Source organism: Argiope bruennichi, chromosome 3, assembly GCF_947563725.1.
Source record: "Argiope bruennichi chromosome 3, qqArgBrue1.1, whole genome shotgun sequence".
NCBI classification, from domain to species: domain Eukaryota; kingdom Metazoa; phylum Arthropoda; class Arachnida; order Araneae; family Araneidae; genus Argiope; species Argiope bruennichi.
In genome coordinates, this window is record NC_079153.1 from 54,698,191 (window position 1) to 54,726,038 (window position 27,848).

The 27,848-nt window shown below is 28.1% G+C and overlaps 1 protein-coding gene across 2 annotated transcripts in view; it reads left to right on the forward strand.

Annotated features, from left to right (window-relative positions):
- The window catches only part of LOC129963092 (atrial natriuretic peptide receptor 1-like), a 110,509-nt gene that overhangs the window by 58,885 nt on the left and 23,776 nt on the right, over positions 1 to 27,848 (forward strand). For both annotated transcript variants that reach the window (XM_056077143.1, XM_056077144.1), the window contains 10 exons: positions 4,793 to 4,887; positions 8,097 to 8,229; positions 8,365 to 8,446; positions 12,317 to 12,437; positions 12,523 to 12,576; positions 20,273 to 20,341; positions 20,596 to 20,676; positions 21,655 to 21,759; positions 22,037 to 22,108; positions 24,218 to 24,380. In XM_056077143.1, the coding sequence (XP_055933118.1) occupies positions 4,793 to 4,887; positions 8,097 to 8,229; positions 8,365 to 8,446; positions 12,317 to 12,437; positions 12,523 to 12,576; positions 20,273 to 20,341; positions 20,596 to 20,676; positions 21,655 to 21,759; positions 22,037 to 22,108; positions 24,218 to 24,380 (975 nt within the window). The remainder of the gene's footprint in view (positions 1 to 4,792; positions 4,888 to 8,096; positions 8,230 to 8,364; positions 8,447 to 12,316; positions 12,438 to 12,522; positions 12,577 to 20,272; positions 20,342 to 20,595; positions 20,677 to 21,654; positions 21,760 to 22,036; positions 22,109 to 24,217; positions 24,381 to 27,848) is intronic.

Here is a 27,848-nt window from a genome sequence, read left to right on the forward strand (position 1 = left end):
AGCTGATAAAGAAAATTGAATTTGAATCGCATAATACAAAAATTAGAAATTTGTATTCAAAGAGCCGAATTCATCCGAAGGAATGACATAAAATTCGTTTACCTCTATGAGATGATTTAACAAATTTTTCCTGTAAAACGTAATAAATTTCCTATTTTGTAACCTGTTTTACAATATCACATTTCTTTAGAAGTCATAATATAATATAGGAATCGTAATTTTTTGTAATATAAAATGTTCCGTTATCAGGATTGGGCACAAAATTGCACTATCTGTTAGTGAATATTTAAATTAAATGGTCTTTTCATATTTTAAATATATTACTATTGTTTTATACTCTTTTGTAATGAATGTTGAAAGAAATATGTTAAACTTTTATTTAAATATTTGCCAGTATATACAAATTACGCATATTACCTTTATTGAATTCAAAGTTTCATGATATGACCCGTTATATCTGTGTTCATTTATTTCTGTGTTCCGTTTGGGTCTTCATTTAAATTAAAAACGCTCTGATTAAAGAAACAGAATTAGGTGATTTGAGATTAACTGTATCATTAGAAGGGGTAATTATTTCCTTTTAAAATGTGTACAAATATAATAAATATCAATCAGAAAAAAAATCTACAGATTTTAATAACATGCATATACCACCGCTCATGCATTGGGCTATTCAACTAAAAGATAAAGATCTGGTGAACATCTGAGAGGGTCATCTTTACACCTCTTTTCCCGTAAAGCAGGTCGTGTCCATTTGTTGAGCAAATTATGCCCCTTCCCCGTCAGGGAGATCATGACCCCAAACCAGGCAGATTGCATTCCTGTTTATTACAGACTAATAGGAGAATTTTTTTATTAGCTGTATTGAATTAATCTACTGCAATAAAATAATTATCCTAATTTTTTTTTAATTGAGAAATAAAAAGATAACCGTTTAAAGAAGAAATGGAGTTTACTTCAAACGAAATCTATTTTAATTTAGGGATTGATCCAGCATCTTTACGTGCGAAAAAGCAAACAAACCGTGGCGCTACTATTTAGACCACATGTAGTGAAATACAACTATTTTGCCATTCTGTGATATTTATATTCTTTTTTTTATTTTTGTTATTTTCTAAACTGTGAAACGATATATTCACATACTATACTAGTTGCATCACTTGAAGGCAATTAATTAAAATAAAGGCTTCAAATATCTTCAAATATTTATGAAATTAAGAAGACTGCGAAGTGAATGGCAGTCTACATCATAAGTATAGTATTTTTTCTCCTTTTTTCCGCATGAATCTATATGTAGTTAGAGTATGTCTTCCGCGTTTGCTAAATTTAGTTAACCATAAAAAAAAAACGTAATGCAATCTTTAATTTCTCTACAGTTGAATTTCTTTAAAATAATCTAATCAAATTGGAATTGCCCATATTTTAATATGTTAAAATTCATAAATTGGCATACTATCTCTATTTTCGATATTCATAATGAAGAAATCATTCAAATGCTGTATTGTTCAAAAGCTAGGACAGACCTAGGGATGCAAAAGTGGCGCCAATTTGGCGTATATTTACTTTAGGGGTTGTAGTGCTAAGTAAGGGATTCTAAAATTTTATTATTATTAGATTTAGATTTTATTTTATTTTATTAGATTATTAATTAAAATTTAATCAATTTTAACGTTTTATTGCACAACGATGTAGCATTCTATTACTCGGAAATCATTTTTAGTCCCTTTAAAATTGAAGAAACATGTTTTTCAGCAGTGATAATTTCTCTTCTGAACAATTTCTATTGTTATTTTAGTGCATTTTTAACTAAAAAAAATTTTATTACAATACTTTTGATTAATTAATTTATTGAAATTATTTAATTGCTTTGTTACTGACGTTGCGAATTTATTAAATACCATTTTTGTGTACATGTTATAACTGCTTTAATTAAGTACAATTGTTTGAAAAAATGTAAAAGAAACCAGTCTGAATCCATATCGTGGTGTGATGGTGAAGATAAGAGAAACAAATCTACTTTATTTATTTATTTATTTTTTGCTTTGTTTCTGGCTTGTGTGCACCAAATGAGATTTTTTATGAATATTTTAAATATACATTAAACCTTTTCAGCCTCATCACAGATATCTAAGAGATTAATTTGTATGTAACGGAAATTATAATTCATGTACTTAATTAAGAAATTTTCCGCAGGAGAAGCTTTAGTTAAGACATTTTGCATGATTATATTATGGGAAAAATATTTAATAACTCATAAATTAAATATTTCGTGGGCTTTATTTAGAGACCGAGGCAAAATAACTCCCCACAGCAAAATAGGTAATCAAATTATAAAATTAAAATTTGATTAGCTAAAGAAGCTATTTTCTGTTTTATTCCTTGCAAGTCGATAATTTTTTTTTTATGAAAAAGTGTTTTATTGCGTTAATTTTTTATAAAATATGACCTATATGCAGATTTATAGTGCAGTTTATTTCCCATAAAATACTATGAAAAAGTTTCTTTGCTGCATTTTTTAGTATCGATTTTAAAATTTTATTTTCTAACATATTGTATAAAAATATCCAAACAAAAATGTCAAATTTCCTTACTGGTGCATTTGTCTTTACATAAGATTTTGAGCTAAATTTATTTTTAAGATCAGAAACTATAAATGATTAAAATTTCTTTTTATCATATGTAGGACAAATTAATGAAGCAACAATAATTATTCTACGAGTTTGCGTTTAAAAATGGTATTTAAATTCTAGATTCATTAATGAAAAAATACTTAAGTTTCATTCATTTTTTTTCTTTGAAAAACAAACAGTTCTTCAGAAAAATTTCATGACTGGAAATTGTCGCTTCATTACTCATTATTTTCACTGTTTATGCTTATTTATGCAAGACAACCAATATAAAAATGGCATAGAAAATGAAATGAATTTTGAAGCTTTATTTAGTTTTGATTTTGTGGTATAAAATAAAATATGAAACATGTTGCGCCAGATACTTTATTAGTTTCCACTGGAAACAAAAATACCAATACCCGCTATATCGGATACGCCACTAAAATTGCAATATCCAAAATACGACCGAAGCGTCTCTTTTATCCAAAATCCCTCTTCGTTACTTAAAATAGCTGAGCTTATTTACCGCGTAATGAAAAGCAAAATAGTTATAAAAAAGTGAATAAATAAAATGCAGCAATTTTTGACAAAGACGAAATAATTTTTCATGTCTTATTAATTAAAAAAATGTTTTTTTAGAAGATTAATTCAAGAGAAATGATAAATGGAAACCTTCACAAAAAAGACAGTAAACATCCATCAAAACTGTCTGTTGCCTCTAGTGAATCTGATTTACTATTCAGAGTTTTGCTGATTTATTTAGCTCCCAAAGCCGCTTATTAATAATTTATTTTTAACACTTTATGTTTATTTTCCTTAGGACATATAAGAATTCCTTTTTATTAGAAGAGAGTTTCGTTGAATTTTGCCAATTCAATTTGTGGGATTTTTTAAAAACATTTTTGGTAAAAAAAGACATTTGTGAGTTTTCCTCACTTTTAAATTTTATTTGAAACCAATCAATTCTGACAGGCTGTTTGTTTACATGGAATATTTTCTGTGTTTAAATTCATTTCATTCTGTTATGCATGCTTTGATATTGATGATTCCGACTGAAATATCAAATATTAATTAATTTAATATAAATCATTCATTATTTGAATTTAATATCAAATAATGAATAATTTATTATTTTTATAATTAAATATTTAATATGTATAACTATGTAATGTAAGAAATAAAATGATTAGTTGCAATGTCTATCCCAGTATAATATTATTTTTTATTATTAAATTGTGATAGACGTTAGAGCGTGATATTTAAATAGAATTACACTTGTTTTGTTTATTGCGTACATGAGTTGCATTGCAACCCTCACTGAAAACTTAACTCCCCAAGAATATACCGTCAAATTGCACGTTGTCTTTCGAAGAAAATGTAAGTTCAGTTTCATCATCCTCATAAGAATAAGGAATTGTTTAAGGAATATGAATCTGAATTTTCCAAAAATATCAAACTGTGATAGACATTACACCACTGATATTTTAATAGACTGGCACCTGTTTTGTTTATTGTGCACATGAACCTTCTTATTGGAGTTTCATAATAATCCTCATTAAAAACGTAACAATTCGTGTAATCTATCTTCAAATTACGCATTGTCTTTTGTTGAAATGCAATTTCATTTTTATATTCTCCATATAAATTGTTGAAATAATAAGCAGAATTTTTCCCAAAGGATTCAGGAATGGAAGAAAATCATGCAATTAAATATTTGATGAAATAAAGAAAACAGTTTAAATTTCAATGTAACACTAATATATATTTTTGAGAAATTATGCAAAAATATATTTCAAAAAATATCAAAATCTAGAAAAAAGGTACACAATAATTTATTTGGCAATATGAAAAAGTCGGCTTCCCAAATTTTAAAAATGGGATAGAAGTTAATTTATAGGCAATAATATTTTCGGAAGTTATGACAATAAAAAGAGCAAAAAGTCTCGCATAATTTTTTTAATTAAATAACATTTTAAATTAATTGCTTGGAAGTGATTATGTCTAATTTTCAAATGTATATATGAGGAAAATTCAGTAGTAATGGATCAGCAGCCTGACCTATAGAGCGCCAACAGGAGACGCGCGAAATAGACATTCGTCTTTCTTATTAGTAGATATCTATTAAAAAAGAGAACTTCATGAATTTTATTTTCTCGAGGCTCAATGATTTCTTTTGATTGCAGGTATTTCCGGACTTGTAACTATAAATGAAAAAGGAGATAGAGTTGCAGATTATGCACTTTTGGATCAAAATGATACATTGAAAGGTAATTTCGAGGTAAGTAATTTTCAATAGAAATTTTAAGACAAAATAAACTTAGTAAAAAATTAGATTTTCATAAATTTACTATAATTTGAATTTGTATTTTTGTTCCAGCTGAAATTTTAAAAAGAAATCGGAATATAAAGTATAAATTCGAAGAAAGTATCTATTTGATTTAAAATACGTGCGTCTTTAATTTTGAATGTAGATAAATTATATACATTTAATACTACCTTTTTAAAAATTTCAGCATTAGAAAATTTTATTTTTATTTATTTCATTAATATTAACCTCTTAAAGTGGAATTTTAAATTTTAGTTTTATCTTGATGGATTTAAAATATTTGATTTTTATTAAACTTAGTAATAAATTTATATCGTTTTATGTTAAAATTTTATGAAATCTGTTATTCTTCTAACCTCTGGAAGGCTTTAAAACTCATTTTAAAAGCCAAAATAAATGGCCAGAATTAATCGATAAAATCAAAAAGGAATAAATTTTACTATTATAAAGCAACGAAATAAATTGCAATAGATTATGTTAAAATGACATTGAATTTCAATTTTATTACTTGGTTTTAATTATGTATTTGAATGTAAGGAAGCTGTTCCAACGATTTGTGAAATTTTATTCAATTTGATAATCCTGCTAGATGAATTATTTCAAAATTTATCTACTTTTTTAACTGACAAAAAAGTGATTTATTTACTTACATAATTTTCGATCAGATAATAATATAACTAAAAATAACCAGGCATAACATCCTAACTCATCTGACCACATTTTTAACACATTTATAATTTCATTTGTTTCATGTTTATAAGGACGAAAATTAAGAAATACTTTTTCATTCACATCCTGGTATACAAAAACTTATTCCAAACCTATCAAAATTATTCATATTTGTGTGTTTTCGTTATTTTCAGAATTCATTATTTTTAGAATATTATCAGTTAATCAATTATAAATATTTCTTCTTTACATATGACTCCACCTGGTAGTGAATTTTGGAAATAAATGATCTTAATATTTCATTATTTCTTTTAAATAATGAATTATAAACTAAATACTAAAAAGTTGGGAAATATGAAAATTATTTTTTAAAAAAAATATTCGTTTTATTTTTTTATTGTTTTGGAGTTCTTTAAAAAGAAATATTCTTATAATTTCTTATTAATATCCACAGTTTTCATAAATATATGAAATAAATCCATTTATCAATCATATGTCGCAGAATACCAAAACTCTATACTTCATAGGATGCATTTATTAAGAGGCGTGTTTTCACTTTTTCAATAATAGAAATAGTTGAAATATTAGTTTGTAGGATTTGAGAATTTTGAAGTGTTTCTGGAGAGCAGTTTTCATAAATATACCGTATTTTTACATAAACAAGATCGTTTCCAGAAAATATATGAAATAAGCATTGCCTAGTTCTTCCAAAGGAGCATCTTCCAGGATGGATATTTTTACCGTGAACGTAACCTCATGGGGGAAGAATAAGATTTCTAGTGAAAAAGATATTGCACAACCACGTTTGCTGGTAAAAACTTCAGATTCAAACTAATTTTGTATCCAAAATAAAGATGACGTTTGTTGATTTTATTCAATAGTTGGAGAATTGTTTTTTTTTTTTTTTCATTTTGATTGTTATTATTGTCTTACATGTTATATAATTATTTCAAATTTTCATTGAAACTAATTGAATTCCTTAATTTAATGTTTGTTTAACTTTTGTGATACCTATGTTTAAGTTATAATATATTTGATGCAAATAGCAGCCGAAAATGATTCTAATATTTACAAAATGCTGGATCAAAACGCTGTTGTGATTTGATGCAATGTGCGGCAATAAAAGAATTTAGAAATAACTATTTATAATTAAAAACATAGTTTTCCAAAATGCAAGTTTTCAAATTTCAATCAACATGCTATAATTCATAGCTTTGCCATTATTAATTTCTTATAAATATCGTAGTTCTGACATTTTAATGAAATATGGATGAGTAAATCGTGTCCAATATTAACGTCTTTTGTAAATATATAGCGATGTTTGAATTATTTTATTTCAATATTAGGTGATATTTGCTTTCAGTCACTATATATAAAATCTTAAAGCTATTTAAAACAAAGTTATTTAAAAATTGTATTATTAAAACAAAGAAAATAGAATTTTTTAGCGTTTTAATATTTGCGTTACTAGTGCTTCTGTATTGGTCTAGTTAAATTTATTTCCTACTTGCTTTTCCATGTTAGTATTTTGCTTTGTTTTTAAATAAAGACTCTGCCATTTTTTAGTTAATAAATGGCATTTGTTTGTAAAAATTAAATATCGATTTATTAAAAATATTTTTCGTCAGATATTGCAGCATTTGTTCATCTTTCCGGTAACAAACGAATTCAGTAAAGAAAAAAGCCTGGTTGTTTAAATGCGTGCCAATTATCAAGCCAATTTATCATATATTCGAGGGAATTTAGTTTCTCTGTAGAAAAGACAAATGCAAATGGAGCAAAACAAATAGCATTATTAAGGACCTACTTATGAATCATCTGGTAAATACTGAGGGGGTGCAGCATATCCCATGAAGTGATTCTAAACTTTCTTTCACTATTCTGGCAACATGTGAGCAATCCTTCTCGAGTTAGAAAATAACCTTATCATATTCTGAACATTTCTCCTTCAATGCTTTATTCAAGTTGATCAGCAGTTACTTGCATCATTTAAAATCGATAATAAATCGATAACAAATAATAAAATCAATTTTTAGTTCGCTGAAATTATACTATGCAAGTTGTTTCGACAGAACATGTTCACTATGAATGTCCTACAGCAACCGTTGTATTTCTGCATCAAGGCTCTAAACTCCTCACTCCTGTAAAACTCAAGATTGTCCAGCATTTTAATGTCTTTCATCAAACTGAGGGAAATCTCGACTACACCGGCGACATTTCGATTTCGTTTTGTTTCTAATTCTTTTCATTTGTAATGAACTAATGTAACATCCCTTTAAAAACTGTCAATTTGACAAGATGCTTGATATATTTTCTAAGTTAAAAATATATTTTAAAAAAAATATTAACCAGAGGTTAATACATTTTATTAAAGTTTTGCTAAACCTTTAAAATACAACTTTCCCGATTTATTTACTAAAAGTTTCTATTAAAAATGAACATAGTTGTATTTATGCTGCCAATATTTTAGCTGAGGATATCTATTGTTGTAGGTAGTTTTAACCTATTTCGGAGCAACGAAGGAGTATAAAGAGGTTAGTAGCATCCATTGGCCTGGTGGAAAGATACCAAAAGACAAGCCAAGGTGTGGGTTTGATGGAAAAGATCCAGCTTGTTACAAAAGAGGTCAGCAATAATAAATACACATTGGATTTAGCTCAACTCGGTTATTAATGATATTCCTGCTTGAAAATAAAGAATAATTACAACTTTTTAAATTGCAACTTTATAAATGAAATACAACTTTTGTTCATTTCATAGGTTTGAGACTGTTGGAAACCTCTTTGATAATCACGCTGTTCCTTTTAGTAGTAATAATTATTATAGGAGTGCTCACATATAGGTAAGAATAAGTTTTTCTTCAAATTTTATTTTATAAATTAAATTTATAATTATCTGAAAAAATTTCTTATCATTATTGCTTTATTACATATGGGATCTAAATTGTTAGCATATTAACTTAAAAATACCTTTAAAATATGTTATTATAAGCTAATTCTACTATGCAGAATAGATGTGATTAATGAATCCTGCACTTAATTGATGTTGATTACAAATTTAATAATTGTCATAAAAAGTATTTGGAAATTTGTAACAAGATTATAGAAAGCTAAATCATTTCCTAAAAGTTAATAATTTGATATTTTTTTGAGTTATGTCATCATTTTGTAATTAAGATCTATTAAACGTCAAACTTACTGTTGTCTTTAGATAAATATTTGAATTAAAATATTTCCAGAACGAGTTTTATGGAAAGTTATTAAATTATTTTAATTGATAACTTCTTAGCCGATATCGTAATATATGTTGACGTTTTTATATGTTATTAATCTGTTAAATATTATTAAGCTGTCATTATTAATATTGTGCTGTAATAATGTAAACATATAACACATAATTTTATCATATTAAATAATTTTATAATTAGGTAATAAAACTGGTTGATAAGTTAATTATAAAGAAAATTTATTAGAAATATTTCAGGAAAGTAAATAATTGCTATCTACTTTTGAACTATTTTGCATTTTTTTCTCTTATAATATAATAAAAGTAATTTGAAATACTAAATAAACACTGATTAAGAAACATATATAAATATATATATGCGTGTGTGTGTGATATGTGTATATATATGTGTGTGTGTGTATGTATGTATGTATGTATGTATGTATGTATGTATATACATATATATAAAGATAATAATTTGGTATTAATTATGTTACAATTTAATTAATCATTGCTTAATTATTGGAATGAAACAAAAGTTTTGCATTTCAAAAATAGGTAACAAAAAGAGTAATAATAATAAAAAATAATGTAGGAGTAAGGGAATATAATAGTTTCTTGGTATAGATGCTAAGGGTATATTCAAATTGTGAAATTTTCTCCAAAGTTCATAGCGATTTTAAATGACATATATATCACAAATATATATATCAAGATAATAATATAATGTATATTAACAAATATTATAATTGACGATAATACCTTCAACCCTTTTACTATATCCATTGCTATGGATTTGAGAAGCAGTTTCTAGTCTAAGCTCTGATATAGATACCAAATAGAATCGCGTATAGAATTTCAATGAGATTTATACAAGAAGCAGGAGCATAAAATATTCATTTTTTTCAGTTATCAAATCGCCTGCAGGCAGAAATGCAACTCACACTGAGTTCTCTTTTGACTTCCGAAGAAATGGATTTATTAGATTTTGAGATCTCGAAGATGTATATATCTAAAGTGTGTGCGATTGCATAGAGAATAATACGATACCTAAAATATAATAATCCTTGTGTTATATTAATTGTTATTATTATATAAATTTATGTTGTATTAATACAATTTCTTTTGTATTAGAAAAAGGAAATAAATGTTATTTGGCAAATGAATGCTTACTGTTGTCAATGGGTAGAAGTGCAGATCTTATTGTTAATAATTCTGCTAATACTAATGTTACCTGCTCATAAATGAATATAACAAGATTAATTCAATACTTGTTAAATCTAGGAACAAGCAGCTTGATAAAAATATTAAACAAAATTTTCTTATTTAATGAAAAATATCCAAATTGTTCATTTTCCCTTTGGAAAAAATATATTGTCTGAACACCATATTGTGCCTTTACTATCGTAATTTTGGAATTTGATTATATGAAAATTTCACTATCGCAACAACGCCTTAAATGAGGGCTTAGTGATATACAATAAGAATTTTTTTGTAAAAATAATTTCAATACTCTGGCAATATTTTAAATAGGATTGTGATTTCATATAACTTTAACAATAAAAAATTCCCCTTAGCAAACTGGAAAGCAAAGGCATATTCCTTTATATCTAAGTTACTATCTGACAACATAAATTGTTGATGTTAGAAAGAGTCAAAATTAAGGCTTGAAAATCACATTTCAGCCTCTTACATCTAAGATATTGAAGTTTTCGAAAAACATTAAATAAAAAAGTTGTTCGTCATAAGGAGGCTCTAATTTGGCTGAGTGGATTTATTTTTCGATCTTCAATATTAAGAAAGTTATAGCGAAATGAAAATTTCAATCTAACACCATTTTCACCCACTTTGAGTTAACTCGTGAGAGAACATTTTTAACTCGTCTGAGATTATTACATTTTTAACAACGTATTCCAAGCAGTTAAAATCCAGACAGAATTACTCTTGATATCCTGTTCACAAGATAACATGGTCAAAGGGTTATATATACACTGGAATGCCAGAAAAACTAGTATACCAATCTAATGTCGTGTAGATCCCCCCAGAAGTGTCGCAACATGGCTTGGCATGGATTCAATTAATTTTGAAGATATTCTGTAGATAGTTTGCACCATGATTCCTGAAGGGCAATCAGCAATGCCATGGAAATGCGAGGTGGTGGAGATCTCCTATGGACAGCCCGTTGCAAAACATCCCACATATATGTTCCCATCCCATATAATGTTCATGTCAGGGGAGTTAGGTGGCCAAGAGAGGGGACGAAATTCAGAAGAGTGCTCCTCAAACCATTCGGTAGCTACTGTCGACATGTGGGATGGAGCATTATCCTGCTGGTATTATCCTGAATACACATGGGGCATGAATGGACGCAGTTGGTCAGAAAGGATATTAACGCATCGCTGACGTGTCATGGTCGAGTCTAGATGTATCCTTGGTACCCTTTCATGCCAACTGCACAAGCCCCATACCATCACAGAGCCTCCATCCGCTTAAACAGTTCATCGTAGGCATGAGGCGTCTATAGATTATGAGAATTTCTCCATACCCGATCACGACCATCCGCCCAATGCAATTAGAAACGTAATTCGTCAGACCAGGCAACGTTTATCAATCATTAAGAGTCCAATTACGGTTTGGCGAGCCCGGGTAAGGCGCAGAGATTAGTGCCGCTAAGTCAACAATGGTATACGAGAGGATCTGCGGCTTTCTAAAGTCCATATCAATTAGCTACGTTGTAAAGTGCGTACGCTGATATGTTTTGATGGGCTTGCATTCAAATCAGCAGCAATTTGTGGAAGTATTGAATGTCTGTCTCGTATAATGATTCTTTTCAGCTGTCGACGGTTCCGTTCTTTGAAGGTCTTTTTCCGGCACACCGCTGTCGGATAATTGAAGTTTTACCAGAAAACTGATATTCATATTACACCCTTGAAATGTCGTGCTCAAAAATCAAAATTTCATCGCTACTTCGGAAATGCTATGTCCCATCTCTCGTGCGTCGACGATTAGTCTCCACTGAAAACCACTTAAATCGTGATAACCTGCCATCGTAACAGTAAGAGTCGATGTAACAACCTCCCCAGATATTCGTCTTATATACGCACTGTCGACCCATCATGTAGCGCTGATTGGTTGAACACCTCCGTTATTTGCATACGACCTGCTATACCAGTTTTTCTGGCTCTTCGGTGAATATATAATCTTTTTAACGAAGGAAGATTTTGGGTTCTTGGGACCATGATCGGTGAAGAATTGAAGAAATTTTCTGGAAGTCTTGTCATGAGAATCATTGCAATAGGTAGAAGAATCTACCTATTGCTACCTTTCTTAAAGAATCTACCTAAAAGTTGCTACAAGATATCATAATCACATTTTGTCTTGTATTTCAATTTCTTTTCTACAGTTTCATACATTTTTTTCAACTTTTAAACGAAGTTTATATTTTTATCGAGTTAAAATAAAATTATTTCTGTTATTTTAAATGAAGGAAAATTCGATTGGAGTCCAAATTGGCCAATATGTCCTGGAGGGTGCGTTGGGACGAAATAACTTTCCTGAAGGATATACGGAATAGCTGCATGATGAGTCGGTTATCAATCACGAGTGCGGTGGGTACAAATAATTGAACGAATTTCTCAATTTCTTTCATTAAGTTATAATTAAACATAGAATAAACACTGTATTTAATTTTAGATGTCTTCTAAAATGGAACATGGATGGGTATGTTGGACGCCATCTTTTCCCAATGTAAGTTTTCATTTTCAGCTTCTCGAAACATTGCCTTACAAAATTTACATTACGTTAATATTTCTAGTAATTTTGGTCTTTGAAAAATAAAATAAATGTGAATTGATTAAATATATCATTTTTTTGCCAGATCATGTCTTTAGATCCTCTTTATTGAAAAATCTGTATAAATTGATTTGAATTTTTAACTTTGAGAATATATCGGATAAAAAAAATATTATTTCTTTTAAATATATAGACTTTTAGGTGTATATTTTCCTCTTTATAAATTTTTTAAAACTCATCTCAAAGATAAAGATGTATCGATTATTAATTTATTTATATCGATTCAAAGGTTTACTAGACATATATACATAGAAGACATATTTCCGAAAATTCGAGTTTATCGTATTTATATTGTATATAAAACTTCTTAAAATCATCATAGTTCTTGATGTGCCACATTAGATCCTCTGAATATATTACATAATGTATTCTAAGAACATTAATATGTTGAAAAGCAAATGAAATTAAATTATATGGTTTTAGCATCTGGTATTGAAGGAATTTTTCTTGCATCAAAAGAGAAATTTTCATCTTTTCTAAGTTTAATGAAAAATTTTATTAGGCTTTTATACAATCAAAACAATATTCAAATTAAATTAATTAAGCTTGATGCATGGGATTATTTGTTATGTAAACTTTTTCATAAAAGATTTCATAAATGAATTTTGTATTTTCTCAAAATCACCTTCTTTAACCCTCCAGCTGTGTATCCCGCAATTTCTGCAGATTGACAATCATTCCATTTTCTACTCCATCCCGCGTTTTCCGTAGTTTAGTGTGTTTATTTTTACGATTACAGATTTATATTATATTATATTATATTATTATCATGCAAAATATAGTATTAGTTCGCTTTGTATGAAAAATATTTGAACTTATTTGAAAACATTGCTTCTAAATAGCGTTTTTAAAATATTACACAGCCAGAGAGTTAATATTCCAAAATGTAATTTGCCTGTAAGGGTGATCATAAAAATAACCATGAGGTACATATCATTGTAATTATTGATTTAATTCAGTACCAACGTAGAGCAATAAATATCATAACATTTAGAAGATTATAAATTGCTTTAAACAAACATTTAAAACTAGATTAAGGATTATTCTTTCAATTCTTGTACAACTCATTGCATTTTCTTTATGGATTATTATTATGATGCTAATAAATGATATTTTTGACATTCAGAACATAATATCTTGGATTTTCAAAAGATAACGAATATATTAAATAAAATTTGACTAATCATTTTTTAAATTGAAATCTCAATGATTCTCTTCTTAAAGTTTGGAAAGTTTTTAATGAATCTATGCAGTTCATTTTTTTTTTAATTTCTCATAAACTAATACCATATATATTGATTTTTTTTTCAAATTATTCTGTTGAAAATAGTAAGAGGATTTTAAACCTGAAAGGTAATAACCTAGACATAGAGATCAGACTATTAAGGATGAGATATTCAATTTTACAACAGTCCACCCTTTATATTAATGCAGTACAGCACCAAGAATTATTTTATAAGATCCCGGACGCAAAAATTTGATGTGTAGCCAGCATAAAATTTATAAGTAAATAAGCAAATTCGATTTATGATAGGCTTCTAACAACATGCAAAAGATAATTAAAAAAAAGGAATGGGTTGAACGTTTTTTTTTCTTAATCATAATATACCGTTAACTGAATACAGGGCCTGCCTTCTAGGGGGGGGGGGATGCGGCGGATGCTATGCACAGTGGCTCCGTGATTGAGGAACGCCGACATTATCAAGAACTAAAATAATGTTCTGAACAATAACATCACTCACACATATTGAAAGAATACATATTAGTGTGCTTTCATGTGGCTGACTGAGCATCTTCTGACAGCGTTAGGAAATGATTTCCTTAACAAAATAAAGAACTTTAATATCCAAATGGATTGTACTCCTGATATTTCCCATAAGGAACAAACTTCATAATTTACCTACCTAATAATTATTGAAGAGAAAAGAGTTTATTGAAGTAACTGATGAGACTGGAGAAGGACTAGCATAAAACCTACTTGAAAGATTAAGCGAGCTTGATTTAGATATTGTGTATTGTAGAAGAAAGGCGAACAACAGCAGCAGCAACATGAAAGAGAAATATAAAAGGTGTACAATCAAGAATAATTGCTCTAAACCCTCATGCAATTTGTGTGTCTTGCCTACCATACTCTTTTAATTTATTAATTTGAGATACCACTTTCAGCAGTATATACTGTAAAATTTTTTTTTGGATTTTGTAATGTTTATATTGCTTATTTTCTGCAAAAAGTTGGGAAATTCTACAAAAATATTTAAACATTACTTTTAAGCCATTATGCAACACTCGTTGGGTAACCAAAATACATTCGGTTAAACCACTATATACACATTTTGAACAAACTTGTTGAATCATTGTTGTTGTCCTTGAATAATTTATTGATGTAAGAACCAATAAATACAGCGGCACCTAAAGCGAAAAGTTTGTTGAGTTCAATACAAGAAATTCTGTTTATTTTATGTTTAATAGTATAATTTGCAATATTTCCAAAAATTAACATTATTTAAGAGAAAACAATTGTTCTTGATTCGGCTTTTAATTCAGTCAATAAAATTGAAACTGAAATCTAAAATTTTAAGAACAAGTTGTAATACATTTTTAGACGAAGCAAAAGTGCAAATAATTTGAATAGTTCAGAACATTTCCCTGATAAACGAATTCAAAAAAGATTGTATTACGAAATAGCAGAAGATGAAGTTATAGGAATCCCGGTAAAGGAATTTAGATGTTATTTTTTTAATATTGGGCTAGATAGATTTAAAAGTATACCAAATAGTATATCTGCTTTCAAATGAATTACTGATATATAAATTTAAGAAAAACGTTAAACTAGAAAAAAAAATGTTTCAAAAATTTTATAAAGCTTTATAACAAAGATAGAGATGAAAGCCTAATCTAGGAAATTTGATTTTGAATGAAAAGGATGTAAGTAACGCACAAGGAATATGCAATACGTACTAAACAATAATCATAACGAATTATTTCTAAATGTATTAATTATGTTTAAATTTTTCTTTACGTTGTCAGTTACTATTGCAAGTACTGAGCGTTCTTTCAGTGAATTAAAATTAATAAATAATTATCTTCGTTAAAGCATGTATGCACTTTTAAATGCACTTGATATACTTTGCGAAAACGCAAAATATTGCATTTTTTTTCTGAAGTAATTGATGTATTAGCAAAAACAAATCACGCATTAAATAAACATGCATTAGTAATATATGTTCGTGTTTGTAATTTATTACTTTTTGAAATTACGGTTAGCCTATGAAAAAGATATATATTAATATATATATTAATATATTATTTTATTCATAAGTAATATATTATTGTAAATATGATATTTTTAAATTCCTCCTAGGAACCATATAAAATGGTATTATTTCCTGTTAATTTCGATAAATCAGTGTTAGACTTATTTCTTCAGCATTCATTTATTATAGTCAGAAATTTATCATACCAAATAATACATTCATTTCTATTTACAACGATCTAAAAATTCAAATAAACATATTTATTTTATTTTCATGTTTTACTCGGAAGAAATGCATTAGAATATGGAAATAGATTTTGGCGATATATTTTTTTATTTTATTTTGGCGAGTTTTGTGTTGTCTCTGTCGCGTGACAACCTGCTTGTGATTCATTCATTTCTGGGTGTTTTGACAACCATTCTTCAAGCCTTTATGCACAGGAGCAGAAAGTGATTGTTCATCTGCACCTGACAATGAACCCTTTATTTAGGAGAAAAAATGCTTTATCGATTTTTCTTTGTGTATTTTTTGAATAGAGAAAAGATAATGCCATTCAATTAATGTATAGTGTAAATTATTCATATCTTATTGAACAAAATCTTTGAACGCTGTTATCTAAGCATAAATTCAAGTTGTTCAGTTTTCGATAGTTATTTCTGTTATATTGTTATATAAATCTCGACATTCAGTAAATTCTTGTACGTATGAAATAAGCAGCGTGTCTGGTCTAATTGCGCGGATAAATGGTTAATTTCTAAATCGTTAAAAATATGTAAGTACTTCCCATAGGAAAAACGCTTTCAGTAACAGTAATGAATTATATTCTAAATTGTTAGGGTAAATAAATGTACTACAGAAACCAGCATGAGCATGAAACCACCCCAAATTTTCTGGCGTACTTCCTAAAAAGGGGTTATTCCATTCTTCGCGGATGAAATTGTGGACCTTGGGAAAAGAAACAAAGGGTTTGTTGTTGGCGACATTGGCGAACAAAAGAAATATAAATAAATATTTTAAAAATATTTTACTGAAAATATTTTACTGAATATATCGTATGATAATCAGCTATTAAACCCTGGAACTATGTTATATGTATTAGTATTTTGTCATTTGTTTGCGTCTTTCAAACTGATTGATGTGTAATTTATTTTTAATGAAGTCTATCTACATCTATATCAAACCGGAAAGGAGCCACATGAATTCTAGAAACGGACGTGTGTTAAAGCATAAGTACCGAAATTTAAATTTGTAATTTGAAAGTTTTGTTTTCAGACCGATTAAACACAAAACTTGATATGGAACTCTAATTGTCACAAGATCAGCCATCTAACTCCATTTTTTTAAATCATTACGTTTACATGCATGCGACCAATAGACGATTTTTGCGACCAATAGATTTTTGAACCAAATCTAACAGATTTGGTTCAAAAATTGACAAGAATCTGCCTTTAAATAACAAACTTGTTCACCAAATTTTATTTATTTAAAGCTTAATTTTCTGTAATTATCATGCATTTTGTAAGCAGGAAAGACAGATTTCTTCCGAATGGATGCCGTGCAAAAGTTGATAGAACTCGACAAATGTAGTATAAAGTCTATATACAAAATTTCATTCGTCGAGCTCAAAGCAATTTTGAGTTATAATGTTAACAGACAGATAAAATTCTAAAAAAAATTTGTACGTACTTAGGGAAAATCTGATAAATGTAGATCTATCATTAAATTTGTAATTTGGAAGTTTTTTCTGTAATTTTTTGAAAGTTATGATACCTTCGTTTTCGTTTAGAGGCGAGTAAAATTTTAAAAAATTTTGTAGAATCTCTCTTTCCTATAGATCTTATTTAATAAAATGCTTATCACGTTTTGGGCGATTTCAAATTAATTAAATTTTGAGCTTTCATTTAATTACAAAAGACGTTCATTTAGATTTACTAAAATTAAATTAAAACAATGTTTTAATTAATTTTCGAAAATTATTCAAGTAACATACTTTTCTAATTAATATATGCAAATTTTATATTATGTTATTTAATAATTCAAAAAAATGCGATGCTCTATAATTAAAAAAAGAACTTATTTAAATTGTGTCAAATTTTTTTTATACTTTTTGCTCTTTTGCTTAAAATTACTTTTAAATTTCAGTTGAGCTTTTTATTATAAGCAGTATAGTGAAACTAACATTTTAGAAAGTGATATGTTATTAAGCATTTGGTTATTACAATTTGTGAAAATTTGCTTCTTAAAATTATTTATTTTATATAGACTGAAATTAAATAGTCTATATTAATATAGACTGAATAGACTTAATATAGTCTATATTAATATAGAATATTTAATATAGGCTGAAATTAAATTTTCATAGTTTAGACTGAAAGGACTCCAAGAGTTTGAATCTCTATGAGCTTCTACAAGGCTTAATCCGATCTCTGACTGCGTTAAAATTTAAATAATTCTTTACTCGGAGATTTAAATAAACTTAGTTAAGAACTGTCAATTATCGTTATGTTAGAGCATTTCAATTTCTGTTTCGGGTAAAACCCATCAATCAGCAGGGCCTTTTATTCACATCTGTATTATTTTCATTATAATCTCAACGTTATTAATAACCCGTGTTTAATATCTTCAACTAACTTGCAGCATGTTGCTGGCTTGTGATAGGAAATTAGTTGTCTTGCAACTTGCAAGACGTACAAGTATTCCTAAATGTTACTTAAGACGAAAATATTTCATAAGCACATGACAGGAGGGGGGGAAGGCAGAGCAGAGATGGTACCGCCATCTGGCATTCGTCTTCCTATCTATTATGAAGAACATTTTATGAAAGATAACCCTATTCCCCATGCCAGATCAAAATCTTCGCGGGTGAAGCATCTTATTTTAGATAGATTTCTTGATGATTTAGTGATTTGTTGCTTACACGAGTTCAAGTAGTCTCTGGAACAACTAATTTATTATCTTGTTTTATCATGTGTTGTGTGAAAAGATTTTTTTTTTCAAACCTCTAAAGAAGGGATGTTTTCTTTAAGGGTTATTTTCTTTCTTCTTCTCTTTTCTCTACTCCTGTTGCTTCTAAAAATAGATTTGGTTGTGGACATACACAAGCTCATCAAATAATGCTATCTTATATCTGATTTATTAAAAGCGTGCAGTTTTTTCAGAATTTCAGTCTAAGGGTTCTAGTATAGTAACACCCTGGTTTGAGAGGCGGTATTGGACAGCATCCAGAGTAAAAATTAAACATATTGTGACAACAAAACTATTAATTTAAAAAAAATCATGCTAAATAAATAAAGATAAATATTTATATTTCTTACTAAATAAAGAAATATTAATTATATATGCTTTCTGAATTTTTAAGATTTTACTTTCAGACTCGTTGATTTACACTGACCATATCACGAAGATTTTAATATTGGAATATTAAATAATATGGAATATTAAATATTAAAGTATTTCATAAACTAATGTCTTTTTTTCAAATAAATTATTTACTTGTAAGTTTGAAAAGAAACGCCCCAGACTATTTTGTTGAAATAAGAGGGATTCATTAATTCAGGAATATTTTTAGGCGAGACAAATAATCAAAATACTAAAATAAAAATCCCAGCTAATGCCACGCCATTTCATATACATAGCAAAAAGGATAGAAAATTCACTCTTGATGTGCTTTTTTTGTAAAATTAATTTTTATAACTTAATTAAATACTATACCTAACCATTTTAAAATTAATTTTAATTATTCTTTTTAAAATCGGATATTTTCTTGCAAATATGTATTATAATTATGACACATCGCAAAAATATATGATAATATAGTTAGGAACAGTGGCTTTTTCCCTATGCCATGTTTTATTAACACGATTTTAAAGATTTATTTTAAAGCTGTCCTATCGAATAATTCGATAGATGGGGCTAGTTGTAACCTATTGAGGATTGTATGAGAAAAGTTCAGTTTTTAAAAAATGTTATTCGATATTTAAATACAACTTTCTTGAATTATTCTATGTAGAAGTATGCGAAAAAATTATCCTCCATATTAATTTGCCGGAATTGGATCATAGCTGTTGTTATTGACTCCATTATGCCTCAAATGTTTGTAAATAATTATCTTGAAATTAGGTAACTCTTGAATGTATTAAGTGAAACCAAGTTATCGCACTTTCATAGTTTCTTTATAATTTAATACAGAATTTTTCTTCCTACAATTTCTAGTTTTTGTTTCACATAATTTAGTGATGCATTCAATTATTCTCGGATCGCATTTATATTTGTTTTAAAAAATTTGTAATGAATTTAAAATGAGGTTTAACTTATTGCTGTGTTTATTATTTTTTTAGAGCTTATATTTGGAATCCTGTGCCGCTGATGCTGCGAATAATCGATTTATTCTGACAGGTACATATAAGGTAATGTTTCATATCATGTTAGTGCAATTCGAATCATTGCAAGTGTGAATAAAGACCTACTTCATTATCCATATGCGTGAATTATTCACAATTATCATTTTTATTTCATAATATTATCTACAATTTATTTAAAAAATTAAATTTTATATATTTCAATTAATGTATATAGTTGTTATTCGTTTGATTTTGGTATTTCAAATTCATGTACTAATAAATAATTTTAAATTTTTGAAAATATCAATCATACATTTTAGGGTAACACTGTGGCAGTTAAAAAGGTTTATAAACAAAAGAAAATAGAGCTTACGAGGTCAATTCTCTTTGAATTGAAAAAGGTGAGATTCGATTTCTTATGACATTTTTCCAAAATATATTTTTCTGTCACATAGGTATGTGACTACATTAGGGATGAATTTTTTGAAAATAGTTATATTTTTAAATATTTGTTTAAAGCAGATTGAAAAAAAAAGCATCTATGAAACCAAAATATACCAATTAAGTAGCAAGATAAATACTGGACGAAAGACATTTTTTTTGGTTAAAAAGATATATAAAACAAAAATCTTCAAATTTAGAAGTTTATCAAATGGTTTGCTTAACATTTTACAGATATCTTAAAAATATACTTTCTAGTTCTTAAACTAAAAAATAAGATATATTTTTATCCATTCTTTAAACATTGGGATTCGACTGATATTAATACGAAATTTCCAATTTTTTTTCGCATTGTGAGACGCTGAAACAACTATAAAATATTTCTAAATGAATAGATTATTTATTCTGGAGTTCAGAAACTGCAGAACATGTTGAGAAATTATTATACCAAATATGAACAAAAGGTATGCATTTGATTTTAATTTATGAAGTGCAAATATAAATATCATTGTAACTTCCTAAAAATAGACTTAGAAACAAAATTCTAACAATTTTATAAAGAAATCTGTTCAAAGATTTAGAATATTAAAGGGAAAAAAATTTCTAAAAAAAAAAAAATCTTTTATTCACGTAACTCAAAAATTTTTTACATCGACATAGACTAGTCGCAATTCAATATCAAATCTAAGAACTACATGTTATGATCAACAAAATATCTGCATTATTTAACACAAACATATTTTAGATTTTTATGAAAAGGCTGTATAGTTTCATTTCTGCATCTAATCAATCTAATATAACAATCTAATAATCAATCTAATATAACAATCTAATTACATTTATAGTTTTTATTTCTACATCTAATCAGCAACTGTAAATGAACAATGTTTTTTTTTCAAGCTATAACATACACTTAATGGAATTTTCTATTGTCACAGATTCGCGAAGCCCAACACCAGAACATCGCCAACTTCATTGGAGCTTGCATTGATGCGCCAAACGTTGCTATACTTACAGAGTATTGCCCAAAAGGCAGTCTTCAAGTAAGTAAATGTTACTATTTTAAACATAACCGTACATTTTTCTTCTTAATACAAAATAATAAATCCAAAGCATGATTTTGAAAAAAAAAAAAAAAACTAATATTCGTAACAATTGATTTGAAATTTCATTACTCGGAAAATTTAGCGCTTATGAGTGCTCGATTACTTTGGCGAAACTATTTATTTGGTGTCAAAGTTTTTTCCAGTCATCTGAAGAGCTGTGATGATTGATGGAGTTTTATGAAATAAAATCGTTTGTTTCTTTTCTCATTTGTAGGATGTTCTGAAAAATGAATCCCTTGACTTGGATTGGATGTTTCGATACTCATTAATCAACGATATTGTGAAGGTAAGTTTCTGAAATATTTTTAGATTGTTCTGCTTATTTCTTTAGAAATCTACCTAAAATGTTAATATTTAAAACTAATATTAATTTATTTAAGATAAATTTAATTAATTAAAAAATATAATTTTGTTTGTGTACTAAAAAGTAATATTTATGATAATAGTTTTCTGCTTTTTAGTACATTAATTTATAATTCTTTATTGTAAATTTTATGAGTATTTAATATCAGTTTCTCTTACATTCACATTTTAGAGCCGCTTGTATGAAAAAATATTTTATCAAAATGATTGACAAACTGAGAATTGAAATCGTGTATTGCCGTTAAGTGATTGAAAACATTGAAATAGTGCATTGCAAATTAAAAGTGAATAAAATTTCAAACGGGAAAAAATACAAGTGCAATATTCCACCTTTGCGAAAATGAAATAATGCAAATTAAATAAAAATGTGTATATAGTTAAACTTACGAATTATTTAAGAAATTGTAATTATATATTTAATAAAATATACATCACATTTTTGTGCTTGCAAATTCTATTATCTTTATTAAATGATTATTTTAAATCTATTTTTATTGATAAATTAACATTAAAGAATGAAAAATGTCAAAGGAATTTTTACACACACACACACACACACACACACACACACACACACACACACACACACACACACACACACACACACACACACACACACACACACACACACAGTTTTTAGTTTTATTTAACATATTTTGCATCAAACATATTAGCAACATTATTTTTCAATTCACGTCTGGATAAATTTTTAAATCTTATATCCTTCAACAAATTTTATTATGAACGAAGTAAATTGAAGAAAGAATTAGTTTAATTTACTTTGTGTAGACGAATTTATAGATTACAAGCAAGTGTTTTAAAGTTCACATTCTTATCTTATGATAAAATTTTGCAGTATATCGTAAAGTGTTCCACTCACCAGGTATATTTTTGACCAAATTTAAAATAATACCCCAATGATTCTTTGAGGTTTAAGACAGTTAAAAATGTGAAATCATTCCATTATTTTATATTAATATTTGAAGTCAGTAAATGCAGCGCACAAAATTGCTTTGAAACTTCTGTTAAGATGACTTGGTCTGTACAATATTAAGTATTAAAATATTATCCTACTAACACAGAAATATCGAAAGATATCCCCACGTTGTTGTTCGAAATTCTAAATGGTATGCAATAGCATGAAGATGTCACAAAAATATTGTAAAGCATCTTATTATATATGAGATATTACAAAAAATGATTGTAAAAATTTTCCCTCGAGATAAATGTATCCTATTTCACTTTTAGGAATATTACTTTTTACTACTAAAAGAACGCTAGATTATTTCAATGAGTGGTTCAACTCAGTTGCGGAAGCTACTTCGAAAATTATTTTTGTGTGTGAGACTCGTTTGCGACCTTCAAAGCAAAAGAAAATACAAGAAAGGTCATTTTGGATATATCTTGTTGCGAGCTTTGAGGCACGTAACTCGGAAGCGAGTTGAGCCCGTTTCTACAAAATGATGGAATCCCAAACTTAAAAAGAGCTTCCTTCGTCCTGTCTAAATTTTCTGAACTTTTTCAGTTCGGGGCATTAGATATTGTGAAGATAAAAAGTCAGTTGTATAAAAGAAACTAAAGACAGAATTGTTCTGGATATTTTGGGATGCATACTGTCTCTTGTCTTTAAAATGACCACTTAAACGTACATTTTTAAAAATAAAAATAAATACGAAATTGATATTATTAATTAAACAATGTTGAATATATTCATATTTTGTAATGCGTAAGTTAGGTGAACGAAATCTTTTGAAGCTAATAAACTAATTTAAAAAAATAAAATCTAATACAGCTTTTAAAAAATATTTACATATTTATTTTATTACTATATATTTATTAAAGAGGAATACTAATTTATATAAACATTATTTATATCAAAATGAAATAAAAATAATATTTATACTAAACATTTATAAATATTTAAAACATTTACTGATATCAGAAATTGGGACTGTATCGGTTGTTACCGGAATGGCATATGCTTTCAACTAAATTAAAATGCTATATTTAGTTTCGTTTCTTTTTGTTCTAGGGTCTTAGTTACTTACATAACGGTGAAATGGGAACCCATGGAAGATTGAGATCCTCAAATTGCTTAGTGGATAGTCATTTCGTAGTGAAATTGACTGATTTCGGCTTGCCATCATTTCGCCATCCTGAGTCAATGGCAAATTGTGAAGAAAAAAATATGAAAAGTAAGCACTTACATTAGATGTTACCAGTACCAAAAAATCATCTGAAAATAATGTACAATATTTTAAAATATCGTGTAATATCTAAAATAATATTGTACAATATCCGGTAAATGTTGCTTAATGTACTAATAAAGGAATACCGAAAAATGACGCCCTTTATTCGTACTCATAAGAATTAGTTTTAAAATGTTTCACTTTCAAAAGATGATTCCAAGACAGAGGAAAGATCGAAGAAAGGATAATTTCGAGTTATTATTGAAACAATTGCATTTAATTAGGAAATAGTTGTAATTTTCTTTTTAATTTTTTAATTATAAGAATTTAATAAAAAGTAAAATGTTAGGCATACTTACTTTTACACGATGAGTATACGAGAGCTGAAAACAACTTTTCAAAAAGAAATTCGCCTCAGTACTTTTTTGAAGTATGTGGAGTATAAGTACTACCGTTTCTTCCAAAAGTTTCGGGCTTGCCTATTCTCGTCAATTCACATTAGTAATATCTCCAATTTCAACTATTGAATGATGCTTTAAAGTATTGGAATAAATCTATCAACAAGATGATTTGAGGGCAAATAGATTAGCTCTGCAAGAGGGAAGTGTATAGATAAATCCTTAAAATTTTTTGATGTAAAAATTATAGCAGCCTATACGCAATTCTACTATTTGTAAGAAAATGTGTTTGTGTACCAGTTGTTTTGTGGAATTGATGGAGTACATAAGAGTAACATGCCAGAGCATACCAGTGTCTTCCTTCGATCTAGAATTCATAAAGGAAGTGTGCCTAAATAGGTGCTGAAATGAAGATTCACTGATATATGTTAAAAGTCACTTTTTAAGGGTTTCAATAGGAAAATATTAGACATTATGCAGTGGCATTTTGTCAGTTCACCAAATGGAATTACAAAGCAAAATAACTATTAACAGTTAATGCAATGCTAAAATAGGATATATTTATTCAGCAAAATAATGGGGGGAGGTTGAAAGTCTAGACAGTTTCATTTTTATTATTTATATTCCAAAATGTAATTAATTTTTTTCCATATTTCTTTTGAGGGACATGAAATTGAACATCTCATATGATGAAACCATTTTAAGGATATAAAGTAATTTTCTAGCAAAATAATAAAGATTAATAATAATGCATCATGAAAATATTTTGTAATAAAAAAATTATTAATTTGTATAATTCCGGGTTCCATAATTTCAGAAAAAAATCAAAACAGTAATTATCTTAAGCACTTTTTTTAAGGGTTGAGCCGAAAATGAGAAAGCAAACATTTCTTTTTATCATCATAAAATATAATTTTTCAGTAAAGTGAATTTGGTGGTAAAATATGATCGTTTTAGTACGTCAATTCATAGTTAAGCAGTCATGGTCTGTCATCTGAAACGAATATCAGTGTCCCAGTAATTAGTTATGGGATGATTTTATTTCCAAAATTAAAAAAAAATGGCGATGTAGGGTTTAAATTGTGATTATTATTAAAAATGATTCTTAACGCACACTAACAATTAGAAGTTTTGGAATGTCGCGTGGTTTGCCACTCTTTACGATACTACGTCAAGAATAATGCAGAAATCTGATATTTTATAGCAGTTACAAATTAGCATAATCAAAATTTTCTCACTCGTTGTGGAACCCCAAGATATTATACAAAAGTAAAATATGAAAACTTTCTTGAATTAATTTTTGACAACAATTATAATATGTGCCTCAAGTGCTTACTGTTGATAGCAATTCTGACTTTTGTAATGTATTAGTATATGTAGAGGGCCAATTGATATTATATGTATCTCTACCCTTTTGAAATCGACCCTGTTCCTACTATCAATGATAGATGTTGAGACAAAAATATTCCAAGATTCGTCACATGAGAATTTGGGATTTGCCTTTTTTTTAATAGTGTATGACTGCTTTTCTATAAGTAAACAATGCTTACTAGTCCTCTTCCTGGAATGTAATTTCGCTATATAAAAAATAGGTTTCCCCATCCTATTTATGAAGGTACTCGGAAAGTAAATTCGTTTGAAAAGAACACAAAAAGTAATGGGGTTTAACACTTTATAGTTAATTGAAATATATGCCTTGGGCTAAAATTGTAGATAACTGACATATCCGTGTTCATACATTTGTTGTAAAGAGGTACCTTAATTTTGCATCTCCTTGTAGAAGATCTGTGCCATTATGCCGATATTATGAAATTCAGATAATGATAGATATTAAAATTCAGATAATTATTTCAAAGCATTACAACCCTGTAACTTCTTACCAGAAAGAAAAAAATTAAAATCTAAATATTATATGAAAATTGGTTGGAGCGAGGTACATTGCAATGAGGGAAACGAAGAATATTTTCCAGCCTCAATTTTTAAGCCATTGCGTTTCATGAGAAAAAGGACCGTTGTATTCATTTTCTTATGAATCATTACAGCCATCTATGAAACATCTGCAATGCTGGCTTCCCTAACAATGATATATCTATCTTACAAATGGCAGGAACTATTCAGCTTGCATGTAAATATTGTAATTGAGTGTAACTCACTGTAGTTGTAATACATTATTTTAAGAAACACGAGGGCGGTTTTATTTCATGCTCCGATTGGGCATAAAAAAGACAAAAGTACAAAACAAAATGAATTTATCACTTTAAGTTATATAACACAGATTTTCCGATGTAATTGTTGTGAAGCTTCAAGTATTTATCATTTTGGTGGCCCAGGTTTCCGATACTTTTATCGAAGAACGTTGCTGCCAGTTATGTAAGACAGGCCTTAATGTTCTTTTGAAACTCCTCATTATCCTTGCAGTTTTTTGTGCTTTCTATTAAGGAAAGAATATGTAACAGAATTGCTTAACCATTTACCTGCGAAAAGCGGAATTTTGGCATACTTGTCCGCCAGCTCGTTGCCTGGAATTCCAGCCACTTTTGTTTCTTTCGAACCATAGGATCAACTTGTTGAGAATGGTGCTCTGTTGCAATAGAAATGCATGTTTTTCTACATTTATAGAGGAAGCAGTGAAGAATCTTGTAATTTACATCACTTCCATGAATTGAGAAACTCTTTTAGGGATGAACAGATTAATGAGGATCTCGAAGGAATGTTAAGACCCATCTCACATCACTGGTGGCAACGTCTTTCGAAGAGAGGATCTGAGGTCTGATTCATCGACATGACAAATGTCTGATTTGGAGATCCACTAGCTTCAAGCTAATGAGGAGCTTCAAAGAGACGTTAAAGGACATCTCACATCACTTTCGGCAACGTTTTTCGAAGAGAGGATCCGAGGTCTGATTCACCAATATGAAAAATGTCTGAATTGGAGATCAACTGGCTTTCAGAATAATGAAGAATTTCAAAGGAACGTCTTTGGAAGAGAGGATCCGAGGTCAGATTCACCGATATGACAAATGTCTGAATATTCTAGGCGATTATGTTAAACATAACTTTTTTATGTTTAACATGC